This window comes from Gossypium hirsutum, chromosome D08, assembly GCF_007990345.1.
Source record: "Gossypium hirsutum isolate 1008001.06 chromosome D08, Gossypium_hirsutum_v2.1, whole genome shotgun sequence".
Lineage (NCBI taxonomy): Eukaryota > Viridiplantae > Streptophyta > Magnoliopsida > Malvales > Malvaceae > Gossypium > Gossypium hirsutum.
The window spans coordinates 53,771,940-53,793,213 of record NC_053444.1 but is presented as its reverse complement, the minus strand read 5'-3'; the positions used below and the strand labels follow the sequence as shown (position 1 = coordinate 53,793,213).

At 33.3% G+C, this 21,274-nt stretch overlaps 1 protein-coding gene, 1 long non-coding RNA gene and 1 pseudogene across 2 annotated transcripts; 2 read left to right on the top strand and 1 right to left on the bottom strand.

Moving 5' to 3' along the window:
- The first annotated feature begins 594 nt into the window (after nucleotides 1-594).
- Nucleotides 595-1,181, top strand: LOC107899886 (60S acidic ribosomal protein P2-like; annotated as a pseudogene).
- A 5,797-nt stretch (nucleotides 1,182-6,978) lies between these two features.
- On the top strand, nucleotides 6,979-8,614 carry LOC107900739 (UDP-glycosyltransferase 73C6). The gene has a single exon (XM_016826435.2). The coding sequence runs from the start codon at nucleotides 7,071-7,073 to the stop codon at nucleotides 8,532-8,534; it is 1,464 nt and encodes a 487-aa protein (XP_016681924.1). The 5' UTR covers nucleotides 6,979-7,070; the 3' UTR covers nucleotides 8,535-8,614.
- Nucleotides 8,615-9,193: 579 nt separating this feature from the next.
- LOC107900740 (uncharacterized) lies at nucleotides 9,194-10,241 on the bottom strand. The gene is made up of 2 exons (XR_001685019.2): nucleotides 9,747-10,241; nucleotides 9,194-9,484 (listed from the first exon to the last, which is right to left on the bottom strand). It is a non-coding gene; the product is annotated as an uncharacterized lncRNA (long non-coding RNA).
- Nucleotides 10,242-21,274: the final 11,033 nt, after the last annotated feature.

Genomic DNA, 21,274 nt, shown 5'->3' with positions numbered 1-21,274 from the left:
CAAATCAATATTATTTAAGTTCTTAAACATAATTAAAATATATTAATTATTTTGATAATTAAAATATTTTAAAAAGAAAAAAGCCTTCAAAACAGAATTAGAATTTGAATGAAAATAATAATATTCAGTTTCCTTTGTAAATTTTTAGCCACTGATTGAATGAAAATACTTAAATATGGAATGCCAATGCATTTATTTTACGGTGTTAAGTCTTAGCTTTAAATTATTAAAGCATTTGATTTAATATTTAGATTTTATTAATAAGTATTTTCTCGATTAGTATTGTTGGTGTAATAATTTGAAGGACATCTTTGAGTGTGTAATATGCTTCGTTCCTCTATCCTAACTTTTTTTTTAGTACTACATAAGATTAAATCAAAGTAGGCAATCTTTCTTTTAGGAATTATAAAGTATAAAGCAAACAGCCTAGGGTCATGTTGTTTGGATTTGTTATATATATTGGATTTATTTTTTGCTTTGTTATTCTTTCTATTTTACTATAAAAGTAGAAGGCATCAGGTAAGAAGTGTTTCTCAATATAAAATTAAACAATTTTTTTTCAAGATTGAATTTTAATGATAGCAAAAGATACAAATGATTTCATGCTCCAACCATTTACTGATCTCTTCAAGGTATAATTTTGTATTTACTGGTGAATTCTTTCTTGGAAATATGTACTTTAATGGAAGCCCAAAAAGAAAAAGATAAAAAAAGTGAAAACAGCAACAAGACAAAACATTTATTCAATAATAATGTTTGCTTGTTACTGGCGCTTTTTTTTGAAGTTGATGATGGCAAGATTGAGTTGCTTTTGTCCCAAGTCAAGGGAAAAGATTTGGCCGAGCTTATTGCTGCTGGAAGAGAGAAATTGGCAGCTATGCCTTCTGCTGGAGCTGCTGGGAGGTTACTGATGCAACCGTTGGAGTTCCTGCCGCTGCTGAGGCTAAGGAGGAGGAGATAGTTGAACATGATTCAGATGAGGATATGTGTTTCACTCTATTTGATTGAGGAATTAGAATATTGACCTTTATACTTTGAGGAATGAAGCCCCCATACTTTGTTTTTCTCTTTATCAGTTGATGGGAATCAGTATAGGATAAGACCAGCATTGGTAAACATGCTTCTATTGCATTTTCTTTTCAGACATGGATATGAATTTTTTCTCTTTATAAACCATTTGGAGCTAATGTTAACATTAATGGGAGACAACATTAATGGCAAACAATACAAAGTGGTGCAAGTTTAGCACCCTAAAGTTGACTTTGAAAAAGTGGCATGGGATAATTTTTTTTTGGTCCTTGAGATAATGGGCTATTTATTGTTTGGTCCTTAAACCTCAACTATAAATAGGCCTTCTCATTTCTCATTTCAATTCATCCCAACCAATCTTTCTCTCTTAGTTTTCTCTCTTCTTCCATTTGAGAATTCTTAAGGAATTCTATTTGTTTGTAATACTTTGGAGATAGTAAAGTTATCATCTGGTGTTAGTGCCCGAGGACGTAGGTATAATTTACCGAACCTCGTTAAATCTCTTGTGTTCTTTCTTGTCCTATTTTTCTTTCAATATTTGAGGGTATAATAGTAGTATTTAATTGTGCTATTAAATTACTATAGAAGGGATATTCTGTCTAAGGAAAGACTTGGTATTTAAGAGATCCATGTGATCCACCTCTCTTCCCTGGGAATTAAACTTTGTGTGATTTTTTAGTACAATAATTTACACGCTTCCGACCCTATTGGAACAACAAGTGGTATCAGAGCCGAAGGTTAATCGTAGTATGCTTTGTGGTTGCAGTTTGAACTGATCTTCCACATCAGAAAAGATTTCCTTAGGTATATTGAAAGATTATGGAGAAAACGGTCGGTGTAGGAGCTTCAACATCGTCCATGTGGACAAGACCGACAATTGCAAATGCAAGATTGGCCGTGGAGATCTTTGATGGCACGGGCCATTTTGGTATGTGGCAAAGTGAGGTTCTAGATGCCCTTTTTCAGCAGGGTCTAGACATTGCCATTGATGAAGAGAAACCAGATGATGTACAGGAGAAAGATTGGAAGGCGATCAATCGGTTGGCATATGGCACAATTCGATTATGCCTTTCTCGAGAGCAGAGGTATGCTTTTCAAAGGAGACTTCTGCAAATAAGTTGTGGGTGGCACTTGAAGAAAATTTTTTGAAGAAAAACAGTCAAAATAAGCTCCACTTGAAGAAAAGACTGTTTCGCTTCACATACGTCCCAAGTACCACAATGAATGATCACATCACCAAATTTAATCAGTTAGTCACTGATTTGCTGAATATGGATGAGACATTCAAATATGAAGATTTGGCTTTGATGCTGTTGGGGTCACTTCCTGAGGAGTTTGAGTTCCTAGAAACTACTCTATTTCATGGCAGGAGTGATATATCTCTGAGCGAAGTCTGTGCAGCCTTATACAGTTATGAACAGAGAAAGAAGGACAAACAGAAAAACTCAATCAGAGATACAGAAGCTTTAGTAGTCCGAGGTCGTTCATACACTCGGAAGAAAACTCAAAAGGGGAGATCAAAGTCAAAGTCCAGACTCGGGAAAGATGAATGTGCTTTTTGTCATGAGAAAGGCCACTGGAAGAAAATTGTCCAAAGCTGAAGAATAAGGGAAAAGCTGCTGTAGATGCTTGTGTTGCTAAGCATGATACTAGTGACTCTGAACTATCACTGGTTGCATCATCATCGTCGTTCCATTCAGATGAGTGGATATTGGATTCGGGTTGTACCTATCATATGTCCCCTAACCGGGAGTGGTTCTCTGATTTAGTAGAACTAAATGGAGGAGTTGTTTATATGGGCAATGACAATGCCTGTAAAACTGTTGGGATAGGTTCAATCCAATTAAAGAATAAAGATGGATCAACCAGAGTTCTGACTGATGTTCGGTACGTGCCCAGTTTGAAGAAAAATCTCATCTCATTGGGAGCCTTGGAATCCAATGGTTCAGTTGTTACTATGAGAGATGGGGTTTTGAAAGTGACATCTGGCGCACTTGTGATATTGAAGGGCATCAGGAAAAATAACTTGTATTACTACCAAGGTAGTACAGTTATTGGAGCAGTCGCTGCAGCTTCCGGTAACAAAGACTTGGACTCAATGCAGTTGTGGCATATGAAGTTGGGACATGCCAGCGAAAAATCCTTGCAAATTCTGGCAAAGCAAGGATTGTTGAAAGGTGCAAAGGCTTGCAAATTAAAATTTTGTGAGCACTGTGTTCTGGGAAAGCAAAAGAGAGTGAAATTCGGCACTACTATCCATAATACAAAAGGTATTTTGGAATATATTCACTCAGATGTGTGGGGGCCTTCCAAAACACCTTCGTTGTGAGGAAAACACTACTTTGTTACTTTTGTTGATGACTTTTCCAGAAGAGTTTGGGTGTATACCATGAAAACTAAAGATGAAGTGCTTGGAGTTTTTCTTAAATAGAAAACTATGATCGAAAACCAGACTGGCAAGAAAATCAAGCGGCTTAGGACGGACAATGGAGGGGAATATAAAAGTGATCCGTTCTTCGATGTGTGCCAAGAGTATGGTATTGTTCGACACTTCACAGTTAGGGATACACCACAACAGAATGGAGTGGCAGAGCGTATGAATCGAACATTGCTGGAGAAAGTTCGATGTATGTTGTCCAATGCTGGGTTGGGCAAGTAATTTTGGGCTGAGGCTGTGACATACGCTGGCCATCTTGTTAATCGTTTGCCATCATCTGCATTAGAAAGAAAAACTCCTATGGAGGTATGGTCTGGAAAACCAGCTACAGATTATGATTCCTTACATGTGTTTGGAACCACTGCATATTACCATGTGAATGAGTCAAAGTTAGATCCGAGGGCAAAGAAAGCTCTCTTTATGGGAATCACTTCTGGAGTGAAGGGATTTCGTCTTTGGTGCTTAAGCACAAAGAAAATGATCTGTAGTAGAGATGTTACCTTTGATGAATCTGCCACATTGAAAAAGGTAGCAGATAAAGATATTCAGACGAGCAATACTCTACAGCAGGTGGAGTGTACTCCAAAACAAGTGGAGTTTGAGCAGATGAGGATTTGCCCAGTTAATAAGTCTAATTCTCCAGCCACAATGGAAGAATTAGAGGTTGAAGAGGTTCTGACCCAAGAACCACTAAGTACACCAGAACCAGTTGCAGTTGCAAGGCCACGGAGAGAAATTCGTAAACCTGCTCGATTTACTGATATGGTGGCCTACGCCCTTCTCGTTGTTGATGATATTCCTATCACTTATCAAGAAGTAATGCAAAGCTTAGAAAGTGATAAATGGAAAAGCGCCATGGATGAAGAAATGCAGTCTCTCCGGAAGAACAATACTTGGGAGTTGGCGCAATTACCGAAAGGTAAAAGGGCAATCGGATGCAAGTGGGTATTCGCAAAGAAAGATGGATCTCCTAGCAAGAAGGATATTCGCTACAAGGCAAGATTGGTAGCTAAAGGCTACGCTCAGAAGGAGGGAATTGACTACAATGATGTATTTTCCCCTGTTGTGAAGCATTCCTCCATTAGAATTTTGTTGGCCTTGGTAGCACAGTTGAATTTGGAGCTAGCTCAACTTGATGTTAAGACAGCTTTCTTGCATGGTGAGTTAGAAGAGGAGATCTATATGACTCAGCCCGAAGGATACACAGATGCTGGTGGTAGAAATTGGGTTTGTAAGCTGAACAAATCGCTATATGGATTGAAGTAATCCCCGAGGCAGTGGTACAAGCGATTTGATAGCTTTATGAGAAGGCAGAAGTACACAAGAAGCAAATATGACAATTGTGTATATTTGCAGAAGCTGCATGACGGATCTTTCATTTATCTACTCTTGTATGTTGATGATATGTTAATCGCTTCGAAGAGCCAAAATGAGATAGATAAGCTGAAGGCTCAGTTGAATCAAGAGTTCGAGATGAAAGATCTAGGTGAGGCCAAGAAGATTCTCGGCATGGAGATAAGTAGAGATAGACCGAGAGGCAAGCTTTGTTTAAATCAGAAGCAATATCTGAAAAAGGTATTACAATGTTTTGGTGTAAATGAAAACACAAAACATGTAAGTACCCCACTTGCTTCTCATTTGAAACTTAGTGCTCAATTATCTCCGAAAACTGAAGAAGAAAGAGAATATATGGCGAAAGTCCCATATGCTAATGCAGTTGGGAGTTTGATGTATGCGATGGTGTGTACGAGGCCTGACATTTCACAAGCTGTTGGAGTTGTGAGCAGGTATATGCATGATCCTGGAAAAGGACATTGGCAAGCTGTGAAATGGATTCTACGGTATCTTCGAAAAACCGTAGATGTTGGTTTAATTTTTGAACAGGATGAAGCACTTGGTCAGTTTGTAGTTGGATATGTTGATTCCGACTTTGCTGGTGATTTAGATAAACGTCGTTCAACTACGGGGTATCTGTTTACTCTTGCGAAAGCCCCAGTGAGTTGGAAGTCTACCTTACAGTCTACAGTAGCTGTGTCTACTACAGAGGCAGAATATATGGCAGTTACAGAAGCTGTTAAGGAGGCTATTTGGCTTAATGGATTGTTGAAAGACTTAGGAGTTGTTCAAAGTCACATAAGTTTATATTGTGACAGTCAGAGCTATTCATTTAGCGAAAAATCAAGTCTATCATTCAAGAACCAAGCATATCGACGTAAGATATCACTTTGTGCGGGAAGTCTTTGAAAAAGGAAAAATTCTACTTCAGAAGATTCCGACAGCAGATAATCCCGCAGATATGATGACCAAGGTGGTAACAACAATCAAGTTTAATCATTGTTTGAACTTGATTAACATCCTGAGAATTTGAGCACCTTCAGGTGTATGGCGCTCGAGAGTGCATTTGTAGGCACTACAAAAGATAGTTTTATCGAATTTGGGGAGTTGAAGGAAGTGTGTGAAGATGTGATTATCCTAATCAAATCTTCAAGGTGGAGATTGTTAACATTAATGGGAGACAACATTAATGGCAAACAATACAAAGTGGTGCAAGTTTAGCACCCTAAAGTTGACTTTGAAAAAGTGGCATGGGATAATTTTTTTTTTGGTCCTTGAGATAATGGGCTATTTATTGTTTGGTCCTTAAACCTCAACTATAAATAGGCCTTCTCATTTCTCATTTCAATTCATCCCAACCAATCTTTCTCTCTTAGTTTTCTCTCTTCTTCCATTTGAGAATTCTTAAGGAATTCTATTTGTTTGTAATACTTTGGAGATAGTAAAGTTATCATCTGGTGTTAGTGCCCGAGGACGTAGGTATAATTTACCGAACCTCGTTAAATCTCTTGTGTTCTTTCTTGTCCTATTTTTCTTTCAATATTTGAGGGTATAATAGTAGTATTTAATTGTGCTATTAAATTACTATAGAAGGGATATTCTGTCTAAGGAAAGACTTGGTATTTAAGAGATCCATGTGATCCACCTCTCTTCCCTGGGAATTGAACTTTGTGTGATTTTTTAGTACAATAATTTACACGCTTCCGACCCTATTGGAACAACAGCTAAAACCAGTGATAGACTACCACACGCAAGAGCAGGACAAACCCTAAATGAATTTTGAGTTGTAGCCTAAGATACGTAGGTGAAACTTATTGGTGATCGAAGACAATTTTCCAAATATTGTGACTTGTTTTAATGTTGATAGAAAGCTTCCAGGCCTGAACCCAGTTCCACAAACGAAGATATCTTGCTGACCACCGTTTCAAAACTTTTTGTTTGTTTGTTCTTCGGCCATTGCCATATGATATGTAGTTCACATAATTATGTCCCAAGACTAGGACTAAACTCAGGGCCACTGGTCAGACACGTACTGAAATGGAGCAGACAATAAAAAAATGGTAAATAACGAAGTTCTACAGTCCACAGAATTCTAGTCTTTCTGACCAACCTCATCCTTTTACCGAATAAAACAATACTCTTATGTATGCTCTTGCATCAGCAGCCAAGTATAACATTCTTAAATGAACTTCAAACTTCGCTATATATAACAGTTATCGGCACCCTTCTATTACAAGTTAACTTGCGTGTTTCATTTACTCGTATTTCTATGGGTTCCTTATCCGACCAGCCTCACTTTGTGTTGTTCCCTTTCATGGCTCAAGGTCACTTGATCCCCATGGTAGATATTGGCCGACTGTTAGCACAACGTGACGTGATTGTTACTATAGTTACAACACCTCACAACGCAGGCAGAGTCCAGAATACGATTGCCCGTGCCATTGAGTCAGGGCTCCCTATCCGTTTAGTGCAGCTCCAGTTTCCTGGCAAAGAAGTAGGATTGCAAGATGGGGTTGAGAATCTAGACATGCTGTATTCAAGGGAGGACTTTTTCGATTTCTTCACTGCAGCAAACAAGATGGAAGAAGCAGTGCAGCAATTATTTGAGAAGCTAACACCACGCCCTAATTGCATTATTTCTGACATCTGCCTCTATTATACTCACAAAATTGCCACCAAGTTTCAGGTTCCAAGGATATCATTCCATGGATTTTGTTGCTTTTGTCTTCTTTGTTTGCATAATATACGTTCCTCCCAGATACTTGAGACCATAACCTCTGATTCTGAATACTTCACGGTACCTGGCTTGACTGAAAAGATCGAATTTACTAAAGCCCAGTTACCGCTTATCCGTGATGAACCCAAGAAGGACATTGTTGAACCAATGATCGAAGCTGACCGAGCATCATACGGGGTCGTCATAAATACTTTCGATGAGCTGGAGTCAACTTATGTGAAAGAGTATAGGAAGATAAAGAAAGCTTGGTGCATTGGTCCGGTTTCTCTTAGCCACAAAGATGAGTTAGACAAGGCTGAAAGAGGCAACAAGGCTTCAATCAGTGAGCAGCAGTGTTTGAAGTGGCTTGATTCTCAACAACCCAACTCTGTAATCTATGCTTGCCTTGGGAGCATCAGCACTGTAAAGTGCCCAGAACTGATAGAGTTGGGTTTGGGGTTAGAGGCATCGAACAAACCATTCATTTGGGTGCTAAGAGGAAACGATACAACATCAAACCAAGTGGAGAAGTGGATCAAAGAGGATGGATTTGAGGAAAGAATAAAAGGAAGAGGGCTTGTAGTTGTGGGATGGGCTCCCCAAGTACTCATTTTGTCACACCCAGCTATAGGAGGCTTTTTAACTCATTGCGGATGGAATTCAACAATTGAAGGCATTTCCGTTGGTGTCCCATTAATAACATTACCACTCTTCGCAGACCAGTTTAGTAACGAGAAGCTTGTAGAAATATTGAAAATCGGAGTCAGTCTTGGAATTGGCAAACCGACGATGTTTGGAGATGAGAAATCTGGGTTCATGTTGAAGAAAGAAGATGTTAAAAACGCGATAGCCCAATTGATGGATGAAGGAAATGAAGGAATAGAGAGAAGGAAACGTGCCAAAGAGTTTGGAGAGAAGGCAAAAAAAGCTGTTGAAGTGGGGGGCTCTTCTTACATTAATATGACTTTCTTAGTCCAAGATATCATCCAACAATCTTCAAAAATATGTTTGGATTAGACTTCTGTCTCACATGAGAGTGAGTGAGAATATAAGTTCTTTCAATATGCATAATACAATGTATACAGCTATTTTTCTTTCGTCAAAGTGTAAAATTATAGCTTTTTTTTCTTTTCTTCTTCAAAATCCACTTTGAGTTACCTATAAAGCAAACCAAATAAATAAATGAACAGATGAGATTATGCATGCTTCGTAATCTTTTTCTCTTAAAATTATTAGTGTGTGCCATACTTATGAAGCATTTATATGTACTTTGATTTACTTTTACATAATATATGCATAATACAGTAGGTCTATACAAAATGATTTTGATGACTCTGGGTTTCCTTGTCCGTTTGATGTGGAGTATGATGATATGAACCCTGGCAGCAGGTAATGCACGGAACTCCTCATATAAATCTTGCTGCTAGGAGCCTATCTGGTTCAAGAACCGGGATATATTTCCAAATAAAGTTTGCTTTCTATTTGTTAGCAAGCCACCCTGGCTGGCATTATACATTTTTCAATATCTAGTCCAGCTAGTACCTTAGTGGAATATCTGTTTGGGATAAGTATTGGTCTATCATCTATAGAGACTTCCAGTTAAACTTTGCTTTCTACTTTTGATAATAATTATTATAATAAATTAATTATCAAGTTTAGCCACTTTGCAAACTTTGTTAGCCATTCAAAAATTTAATTTATTGTTGTAATGGCCCAACATTGCCCGACCCGATATAAATTATGAAACCCAAAAAATAATTAAATGTCTAAAAATGTCCAGTTACGAACAAAAAATTAAATGCCCAAAATTATACCAGACCCAACTAAAACCCAAACTCACTAAGCCTAATACCCACCAGCCAATAGCCCAAATAAACCAAAACCTAATGGCCCAACACAAAAACAGAAGCCAGAAAACCCTAGCAGCAGGCTCCCCTCCACGTCACCGCGCCTCCGCACGCCCGTACCTACAGCGAACACAAACAAACAAATGCAGCAGAGAAAGAAAAAAACAGATTGTATTTTTCTATTTTATTCTATTTTTATTTTGAATAGGCAGATATAAAAAGAAAATAGAAAGCCATTGTAATGTTTTTAGACACGAAAATCAATACAAAAAAATAGATTGAAAGTAGATTTTCGTTTATTTCCTTTTCTCTTTGTTTCGGTTCGTCTTTTTTCATAAAAATAATACAGTTAGTGAATAAAAGGTAAAAAAGGAAGTCTTACCTCGTGACACCCTCGGATCCACGCGTAAAGGAGCCAAAAAGCCATTTGTGGTGAGGCTCCGACCACCGTTCACGGTGGAATTGTGGCGGAGGAGCGGTGTAAAAGTTAGGGCCGGAACCCTAGCGGAGAAACTTTAGTTTTTTTTTTTATTCTAGAGCTGCAAATGTTTTTTTTAAAGTAAATTTGGTTTAAATAGAGCTTCCATACGACGCCGTTTTGAACAGGGGCTCATAGGTGCCGAAACAACGCCGTTTAGGTTATGGCCCGCGCGCGACCCGACCCGTTCTTGGGGGATCCGCGTGTTTCTGAGTTTTGGGATATTTATTCCCTTAGTCCTTCCGATTTTGAGGCATACTACAATTCGGCCATTTTTTTATTCGCGAATTGCACCATTTGTTTTATATTTGCTTCGCTTTAGTCCCTATCGAAAGGTTGCACGAAGAAGAGACCGGGATATTTTCTGTTTAGATCCATGTTTTTCGCGCGCACTTTAATATGGTCCCTGGCATCCTTTCATTATTTATTATTTTTACCCCCTATGTTTTGTTGTAGTTTCAATTCGATCCTTAACCTTTATTTAAATCGTTTTAATATATTCTACATTTTAAACTATTTTATTTTCTATTTTACAGTACTTTATTTAGTTATTTTAAACTTTGGTATATAGTACATATTTTAATATATATATACACGTTATTTAGTCTTAATTTTTCTTTATATATGATATTTTAAAATTTATTTATCTTTAAATTAATTAATTTTAAAATTTCTCTTTTATATATTATATTAAACTTATTGTGTGTTTTTTAACTTATTTTGTAAATTATTTATTTTAAATTATTCTGTATATTATTTTATTATTAATTTGCTCTATATATTAATCATTCTAAAATTATTTTAGATTCTTTGCTTTAAATTAATTTATATTGATTATCTAAAACTCATTCTCATATAATATTCATTTAAATTTTTATCAACTATTTAAATCATTTTAATTTTTATTTCATTTTAATTTTGTTCATTGCAACTTAATGTACGTATTATACATATATTATTGTATTAAGTTCTCCATTTTATATGCATTACTTATGTAGATTACTATATAGTATTAGTGTAATGACCCAAAATTCACGGGCATTGGAAAAATATAATATCGGGCCTCCGTCTTAGTAAATTAAGTTTGTAAATAATTATTAGAAATATTTATGAGACTAGTTGTGTGTTTAATTATATTTTTATTTTGTGAATATAGATTAATTTAAAGGTATTAGGAAAAGGATCAAATTGAATAAAGAATGAAAGCCTAATTATAGATTAAAAGAAAGTAAAAAGGGCTAAAATGGCAATTAAGCCATTTATATGAAATGAGGCGGCATATAAGCATTAAAATTTAGGATTTTATTTAAGTTATATATAAATATTATATGTATATAATTAGTATAATTATTAAACATTATTATGGTTTTATATTATTATTATTATTATTATTATTATTATTAAATAAACCAAAATATGGGATATGATAAAATACATGTGTAATATAAGTATTTGTACATTTGTAATATAATTGTATATTTTCTTATAATTGAAGTAAAAGATATTTATTAATTAAATTATTATATTAAAATATTTTTTATGAATTAATTAGATTAAGACAAATGTAAGGTTATGATATGGTACAAATGCATTAATTATATTTGTTATTAAAATAGATATTTTATAAATAATAATTAATTAAACATAAAACAAATAAAATAAAAGGAAATAAAGTAAAGTAAGTTAAAATAAAAAGGAAAAGAACAAAAGAATGCCATTCGAAACAGGGGAGAAAGAAAAGGGAAAGAAAAATAAAAGGGAAAACTAGAGATTTAAAGCTTGGAGTTTAATTGGTAAGTTAAATCAAGTCATTTTCTCATAAATTTGATGTTTTTGGAATCCTAGAGTGAAATACTCTTGGATTTAAGTTGAAAATTTGAAAGTTGATAGATTTTTTAGTAGGGTTTATGTTGAATAAATGATGGAATTGAGGGTTTATTTGATAGAAATTTTAATTGGAATTGAATAACGGATTGAATTGTAAACTAAACTATAAGTTTTATGTTTTAGGGACTAAATTTAGAGAAATTCGAAATTAGAAAAATATGCTGAAATTTTGATAGTTAAATTTGAGTTTGGATGAAAATTGAATAGAAATAGAGTGTGAATTGAATTAGAAAAGTAAGTGAACTTAGTTAGGATTAAATTGAGAACAAGGTAGGAATTTATTAGAAATTTAATTATTTACTATAATTAGTGATGTAATTAATAGTATAAATTATTATTATTTTCGTAGCTAACAAAGAACCCGAGGCATTGGCATCGGCATCAAAAGGAAAGGAGAAAGCTATCGAGGACTAAAACGGGAGATTTACGGTTTGTATTACTATAATTCAAGTTATTCATTATTAAATGTTAAATTTAATTTATGTGTTTGGGAAATGAAATGTGAGGTAAGTATTATTATTATTATTATTATTAAAATGAGTGGGAATTAAATTGAATAGTTGATATAAATTAATATTTGAATTGTTTGTTGATTGAAAGCGGGAAGTGAATTTGAATCGAATAGTGACTGATATTAAATTGAATGGAAATGTATTGAGTTGTGAAAATGTGTGAATTGTGGATTAATTATTGATTGAAAGGTGGAAAATGATTGAATTGAAAATGTGAGAAATTGTGATTGAAATGAGGTTATATGTGATTTAAATACCCTATTAACTAGTCGGGCTGAGTTGGATATAGTTGCATGCCATAGGATTGGAAGAGTTCAGGGATACTTCGACTTTGAGTCGATGAGACACTGGGTGTCACTATATTTCTTCGGATAGATTCGATGAGGTACTGGGTACCAACTTTCTTCGGCTTTGCCGATGAGGCACTGGGTGTCAACTATTGCTTCGAACTATCCGATGAGCCACTGGGTGTCATTCTGGTGTGTTTGGTTGGATCCGTGTATCTGCCAAAGTCTGAGTTTTGTTAATAGGGTAAATGATGAAATGATAAACCGAACGAGTTGATCAAATGAGCTATTGAAATGAAATGAAAAAGTTGAATTGTGAATTGAAATGTGAAATGAGATTGAGAAATGAACCTAAGGTTCATGATATGTCCAAATTCAAATTGTGGATGTATGATATCAATTGATGAATTGCTATTGTTGAAATATGGAATTTAAATTTAAATTTGTATATACGATTTTTGCATTATATGTTTATTATTGTTATAATTTGAATTATGGTAATACCACTGAGTATGAAATACTCAGCTTATGGTTGTTCCCGTGTGCAGGTTGATAGAAGTCAAAAATTCCGGTTCAGCATCCAGATCAATCCCGACTTCAGCATAACTTTGGTGATGTATACTTTCTTTTAGTAATGTGGCATGTACATAGGATATGTATAAAGGTTATTAAGTTTTAATATAAATGGTTAAAAATGTTAGTATTATAAGTTATGAATTATAATGAAAGAAGTTTATCTATTTTTATTTAATTAATACATTGTTAAATTTATATCGATATTATGTTGATTGAGTTTGATTAGAAGGTATTTAGAATAGAAAATGAGAACGTGACATGAATTGGTTGATTTGATTATATTTGCAAATGATATGGCTTTTAATTGCAGGGGGTTTTATGTAAAAATAAGTAGAAGTGTTGCCGAAATTTTTATAAAAAAAAAATTTAAAATGAATGAAGTCAATTGGTGAACAAATATATGAATTTATGATTTATTTTAATATGTTGGTTATTTATTTATGAATTATTTGTAAATCGTTTGATATGTCCGGTAATGCCTCGTAACCCTATTTCGGCGACAGTTTGGAGTTAAGGGGTGTTACAATTAGCATATTAGTTTTTTTTATACACATTTATTTTAGGATCTTTTTGTACATTATTTATTTTTAACCCTAGTTTTTGATCTATTTCAAACTTTTTATATGTATTATCCATTTTAGATTTTTTAAATCAAAACACATATATAAAAAAGTTCATTCTCGGGAATTCTATACGTTGTGTCCTAACGCATTGGATATGACATGTTGTTTTCTCGAGACGAGGATTCTTTTAAAAATAAAGGCAATACTCGGTATTTAGGAATTTTGGGAAATTGAACCCTAACTTACTTGGTTTTAATTTTTCATTCGACCCAAATAACCAAATATTCTTCTCAAAATGCAAGGGTTTTAAAAGTCAAAAGATAAACTTAATTTTGAATATTAAAAATGTTGCGCCCTAGCTCACTGGGTGTGACATTTTATATCTTTAAAATAAGAGTGTTTTATTATTTAATTCAACTTATTCAAGTCAAAAGGATCGTATTTTAAAATCTTTTCAAAATTTCAACACTAAGACATTAAACAATCAATTCGGTACCAATTTTGGGCGTTACGAGGGTGCTAACCCTTCCTCGTGTGTAACCAACTCCCGAACCTGTTTTCTCAGATTCCGCGGACCAAAATTGTTTTCAAGGTGAGCCAATCACACCTCAATAAAAGATCGGTGGTGACTCCAATTTTCGTTTTTATGTCGACAACTAATAATTTTTGTTTCAAAAAATAGTTTCGACAATTGTATTTAAATTTAAATACGTCTTAATTTGATTTGACATTAAAAAAATCATTTTATTTAACTTAAATTTAAATTGATTCAAAATTAATTTGATTTAGAATGATCAAAATCTAAAGCAAGTATAATTGAAAATGATTCTAACCAATAATGATTTAGCTTGAAAAGTTCGAAATGAGATAAACTTAAAAATGATCCGAACACAAAATTGACTTAACCTAAAATAACAAAAAGAAAAAATAAATTAATCTTGTTGAGAGATTTTTGACTCTTATAAAAAAAAAGTCTTCCAATTATGAAGTCTTATATCCTCATGAGAGCTCAAATACTTAAAGAGATAATGGATTTAAGGATAACATGGTTTACATGTTGAAACACCCAATGAAGGGTCTCTTGAAGGAATAAAAATCCCTTAATACAGTGTATACAATTATTTTCTTGTAGTTACAGTGTAAAATTATAGTTTTCCTTTTCTTTTCTGCTTCAAATCTGTTTCAATTACCCTGTAAAGTAAGTCAAATTGATTATAAATGAATCTATGAGATTATACATTCATATTTTCTTTTACAAACTCTTAAATGTTATTTTAATGTGTAACATACACATGAATCATTTATTTCTAGCTACTTTAATTTATGGTTACATGACATTTTTTTATGTAATATATATTATATAGCAATTTGAGAATTCAATAGTGGCAAAATGTTAAACACATCATTAGTGTTTGAAAACAAATAATCAACTTGAATTAACTGTTTATTTTTATTCCGATTTTTATATTGGAATGACGATATTTTAAAAAAAATCAATCAAATATAGATAAATAAAATGAAATCCTTATTAAAATATTGTTCCTAGATCATAACGAGGTTTTATCTCCCGCCTTCGCCGAGATATGAAATTCAACAATTGAAGGCATCCCATTAATAACATTGCCACTCTTTAGAGACTAGTTTAGTAACGAGAAGCTTGTAGTACTAATACTGGAAATCAACAACTCAACGATGTTTGGAGATGAGAAATCTGGGTTCATGTTGAAGAAACAAGATGTTAAAAACGCGACAGCGCAAATGATGACTGAAGGAACAAAAAGAAGGGAACGTGCTAAAGAGTTTGGAGAACAGGCAAAAAAAGTGGTTGAAGTGAGGGACTCTTTTTACATTAATATGACTTTGTTAATTCAAGATATCATCCAACAATCACCACAGCAGAATAGATGTTTAGAGGCGCTTTTTTTAATAGTGATGGAATAAAAAACGCTGCAAAAACACCGCAATAGATATAGAATATTTAGCGGAATGTAACGCTGTAGAATGTAATCTTTTTGTGGGTTTTGCTTTTTGAATACGGCAAAAGAACGCCTTCAGTGGCATTTTCCTCAGCAAACACCGTTAAATGTTCAAAATTTATAATAATAAAAAATCGGTATTTTATCTTTCCTTATAAATTAGAATACAAGCCAATCATATATAATTTCACATTATTATATATAAAATAATATATAATTCATAAATAGAAAATTTAAAATATTTTATACAAATCAATAAGTTCTAATGCAGTTAAATCAAATTGTAACACTTATACTCGACTTGATCACCAAGTCCGAGCTATAAGGTGTCACATCCGTTGCCAGTGCAACTACGATCGAATTATATTCAATTAATGTCAGTTAACATAAAATACAAGTAATATAAGTATATGATATGATACACAATCATTTTTGGGTCTTATACGAGCTTACAATAGCTCTACAGGTAACCGAGGTCGAATTAGGACTAAATTGTAATGTTGACAAAACTTCTAGTTGAGGTGACGACATCAGGGGGTTCATTGTCGCGACGCAATATATTATATGGTCTCGTCTCAATGACCCATGCATGACATTGCACCATGCCCTGAAGTTGTGATCTCGTCACGACATCACTTGCACAATGTCGCGACGTCACGACGTCACATACTGTTTCTGCAATTTCTAATTGAATATCAACCTGCAATTTTGCAAACAGCTACCGTACTCATTTACCTCATATTTTCAATCAACACATACATTTCTCAAGCATCAAATTATGTACTTGAACACCTTATGCAACAATATACCAATGCCATAACACTTATAATTTAACTACCAAACATAATTCCATTCAAATTCTCCATTAATCATACCTATTCACCTGGACTATAGGCAATACATCATTGTATTTGCATTTCATCCATATGTTGACCCAAATATATGCTACATCCATATGATTCATTTCTATATGTCAACTTCTAATCTTAATGGCCACAAAAAAACCCTAATATTATACCAAAACGAACTCAACTAGGTACATGCCACACTTTAAGAAAACAGAATTATACAAACTTTGCTGAGTCAGGGATCGATTGGTGGTTGCTGAGATAACCGCTTGATCTATCGAGAATCTACTTTACCTATTGGTTTGCCACAAATCGATGTGGCAAATTAGGCCTTTTCGACGCCCTTAAGGAGCTTTTTCCCAAGCAAAATAGAGTTTTTAGCATAATTTTTCGTTATTTTCGTATTTTTAGTTAATAAATGAAAATGTATCGTTTTTGTCTCTCTCTTTTTTTTATCTAAATTGGCCACTTGTGCCATTGGGGACCCTAACGGGTGATTGAATGTTGTAGGGAGCCATTAAAGGCCCGAACATGAGCGAAAACATCGCCTAGATCGAAGCATAGAAGTCACAACACCTCTGACAAGCCTGAATTGAAGAGGAAAAGAGGCCATCTACAGTGATATCGCGACATCCACTTGAAGCACTTCATTTTGGAGACTGTCGATGATATCACGATATCCTAACTTGGGTATCACGATATCCTTGCTGTGTGGGGACAAAAAATGACATCAGGGGCAGAGTTTGTCCACCTGAAGCACTAATCAAAAGCCAGCATTCAATGGCACTTTAGGCGACATATTTGGGTTAGAAATCAACTATTTAAAGCCACTCTTGATTGAGAAAAATGGAGAGCTTTTCACTTTAGTTTCTATAATCTTTTTCCTTAGTTTTAGGTTAGGGTTAGGGTTTCTTTTTTTTCTTTTTCTTTTCATTTTTAGTTTAGGTGTTCTCTTTTCTTTTAGAATAGATTTTGTAGTTATTAGTTAAGTTAGTTCTTGTTATAGTTTAGTTTTATTTACATGTTGAGTCTTTAAACTTTCTTGCAACCACTCTTTAATCTTTGCTTAATGTTATTTCAGTTTTCTTTAGTTTTAGTTGTTAAAGATTCTACCTTTAATGTTTCTTGCTTCTTACCTTGCTGCCAATTGTTCATCTTTACTTTGCTTCTAAATTTCTCCATTAAAAATCCAATTTTTTATCTTTACTTTCTTGCATTTGATACTTATGGATATTGTAACACCCCTAACCCATCTTCGTCGTCGGATTTGGGTCATGGAGTATTACAATAAAATTTTAAACATTTAACATTACTAGCTTACAAACATTCAATTATAATTACAAATAATCAAATCACATACCATTTATAACAAACATACATTTAAGGGCCTTAAACCGAGTTTACGGGGCCTTAAAAATAGTTTGAGAACATTCTAGGTAAATTCAAAACAAAAAAGAAACTAGGAAAAAGTTGAAAATTTTGAAAATAAGGGACACACGGCCGTGTGTCACTGCCCATACCGTGTGGACATTTGAAGTCCAGACACACGGTCATGTCCTATCCCGTGTGTCCATCTGTGTGTATATTCAAATTAAGGTTACACGACCGTGTGCCTGCCCAAGTATGCATTCGATATAGGGTCACATAGTCGTGTCTCAGACCGTGTGACAAATTATTTTAAGACACATGGCCATGTCACGCACCGTGTGCTAGACCGTGTGAAACTTGCACCTAAAGACAATAAGACACACGACCGTGTGGTTAAGCTGTATGTCGTGTGGCAGTTGATAAATGCCAAAAGTAACATGTTTTATTCTCATTCTTAATGCGTTTTTGGATGATTATTCGATTAAAAATAGTGAATTTTATGCTTTTAATCCTTTAAGTTCATGTTTCTATACTTAGGAGAGTATTTGGGAGCAAAAGGAATGAGAAACGAGCGAAAATCAAAAAATCGAAACAAGTTTCAAGAGCCACACGGGCTGGACACACGACCGTGTGAGCCACAAGGGTTGCCACATGACCATGTGCTAGACTGTGGATTTCACAAACTGCACTCCGTAAACGCTGAAAACACAATTTTTATGTTTTTCGAGCATTCTAAAACCTATATATACCAAATATAAGAAGAGGGGAGTAAGCCATCAGAGAATATTGAAGAAAACAACTTGAAAAAACACTTTTGAAGCCGACTCAAAAGTAGATTTCCATCAAGATTGAAGATCTCATTTTGATTTTTCCATCAGATTAAGTAAAGTTCTTGACTTAGCATTTAGGGTCATAGATGCAAATCCAAATTTTATTCCTCCTAAAGCATTTCGGATGCCGAATGCATTTCCGCTCAAGAAGTTGAGCGTACGAGTACTAATGAAATGACAAAAGTTGGTAATAACATCATTACTAGTTTGATGGCAGCTAGAAGACAACATCGTGTTTCTTAAATATTTTTTTTACTTGTTTGGATATATATCTATTTCTTGAATATTTATGTACTCTTAATTTATTTTCAATTTACTTGAGTAAAATGATTTCTTATGCAGCTTTATATTAATTGGAATATGCTACTTAACAAATTTATCCAGAGTGTGACATAATTATCACTAATTTACATACTAAGAACATGACATAATTATCACTAAGAATATAGTTTACAATTATATTGATACAATATTAATATTTATCAATTTTCACGAGGTTAATATTTGAAAATAAGGAAATTAGGAAATTTGTTTATTTAAATTTTCAAAAATATTCACTAATTAATTTCCAAAATGGATGTTTTAATTCCTTGGTGATAGTGTTTTATTTCAGTAATTTTACTCAGTAAAGATTAAACTATTATAAACATATCAACTTTTAGCTAAATTTTACCAAACACTTTTAAATAAACAATCAATAGAATTAGTTGGTCAAACCAACTACTACAATCAGCAATCAATTATCAGCTGTCAACCAATTGCCAAATAGAATCTAATTAATACAAAACAACTATTTTGATTACCATAAATTTACCTTTTAAAAGACTAGGAAATGTTAAGTTCAATATTTCTTTTAAATCCACATCAACTTACTAACAAATTTTTTAACTATATTAGATTTTTGAACTAAAACATAATATTAATTAAAAGATACCCTCATTATGTTTCAAGTTAAATCTTTCAACACGAAATTTCGGAACAATCTTTACTTCACACTCTCTATAAAAAATATAATAATATTTTAAAATAATATTTATATTAATTACATTAATGTATTATAAATGTTATTATACAAATTTTAGGTAAATAAATTTGAATTTGAATTTAAATTTGAATTTGAATTTGAATCAAATAAATATAAAATAAAAATAAATTAGACATAATATGAGAAAATAATTTAAGTATGAAAAACACAAAAAAGAATATAAACACAACATGAATATATGAATATATCAAAATTAATATGAAATAAATTATTAATGTGTACAATAATTTGAACAAGTATAAAACATTGGTGAAGCCAAAAACCTTATATTAAAAGGGTCAAGATTGAATTGTAAAGCCCCTTGGTACTACTCTTGGTATGAAATATGGACATAAATATGTGATGCTTCACAAATTTTTATTTAAATAAAATTATTTTAACTGTTGAGTGTGACTCTTATTTCAGTCAAATTTGAGAAATAATCTTTCAGTTAAACTCTGTTTATTTATTTCAATCAAACCCTGATTAGTCTAAATTATTTTATTATTATTTGGCCTATGAATTTAACCTATAAATAGGCTCTTTTACAACATTAGAAAATATACCCATTAGAGATTAAAACTCACAACACTTTGGAAAATTTTGTGTTTACGTTTTTCAAGTTCTTTTTTTTTGGGTTTCGAGGTTTAGTTTTTATTTTCATCTTTGTATTCTTCGTTCTTTTGCCGTTATAGTAAAATTATCTTTGCCCGTGATTTTTTTATCTTCTTTGGAGAGGTTTTTCCACGTTAAATTTGTGTGTTCAATTTCTCAATTTCTTCTGCTATTTTTTTACTTGTTCGTTGCTTAATCAGGTTGTTCCCCAACAAGTGATGTAACAGCTCAATTTTGACCCTAATCGGAATAGTGGTTTTGAGACCACAAATTCGAGTTTGAAAAATATTTTAATATTATTTTCCGTGTCTATTATGTGAGAATTTGCTTGTGTGAAATTTTCATGTTTTAATTTTATCGTTTAAGTGTTCGATTAAATAAAATGATTTAATCGCGTAAAATGAAAATTTAAGGGTTAAATTCAAAAGGGCCGAATAATAGTTGTTCTTTTAATGTGAAGGATTTATGTGGCAAATAGATCATTATTAAAGTTAGTGGGTGGCATTTTAGTGGGTGGCATTTGACAAAAATGACCTTAGCATATTAAATATTATTATTAAAGGTTAATTAGGTAAATGAATTATAATGTATATTATAATAAAACAAATGAAAAATGTTAGTGGATTCTTCATCCATCCACCACCGAATATTGAAAGAAAAAGAAAGAGTTGAAGCTTTGTTATATTCGGCCTAGGTTTGAGGTTGGTTGAGGTATGTTTTTAAATCAGTTTTTGGTAATTTTTACGTTTTTGAGATCGTTGCTTCGTGTTCTTCAAAATTCATGCTTTTATTTTAGAATTTGATGGTGATTTTGAGATATGCCGTTGATGAATGCTTGAGCTTTTTGTTAGTTAATGCACTACACCAAAACAAACTTTTACGCCGCTAAAACTATTTGCAGCGCTTCCACAAGCGCCGCAAAAATGCCGCTATTGACAACGTCATT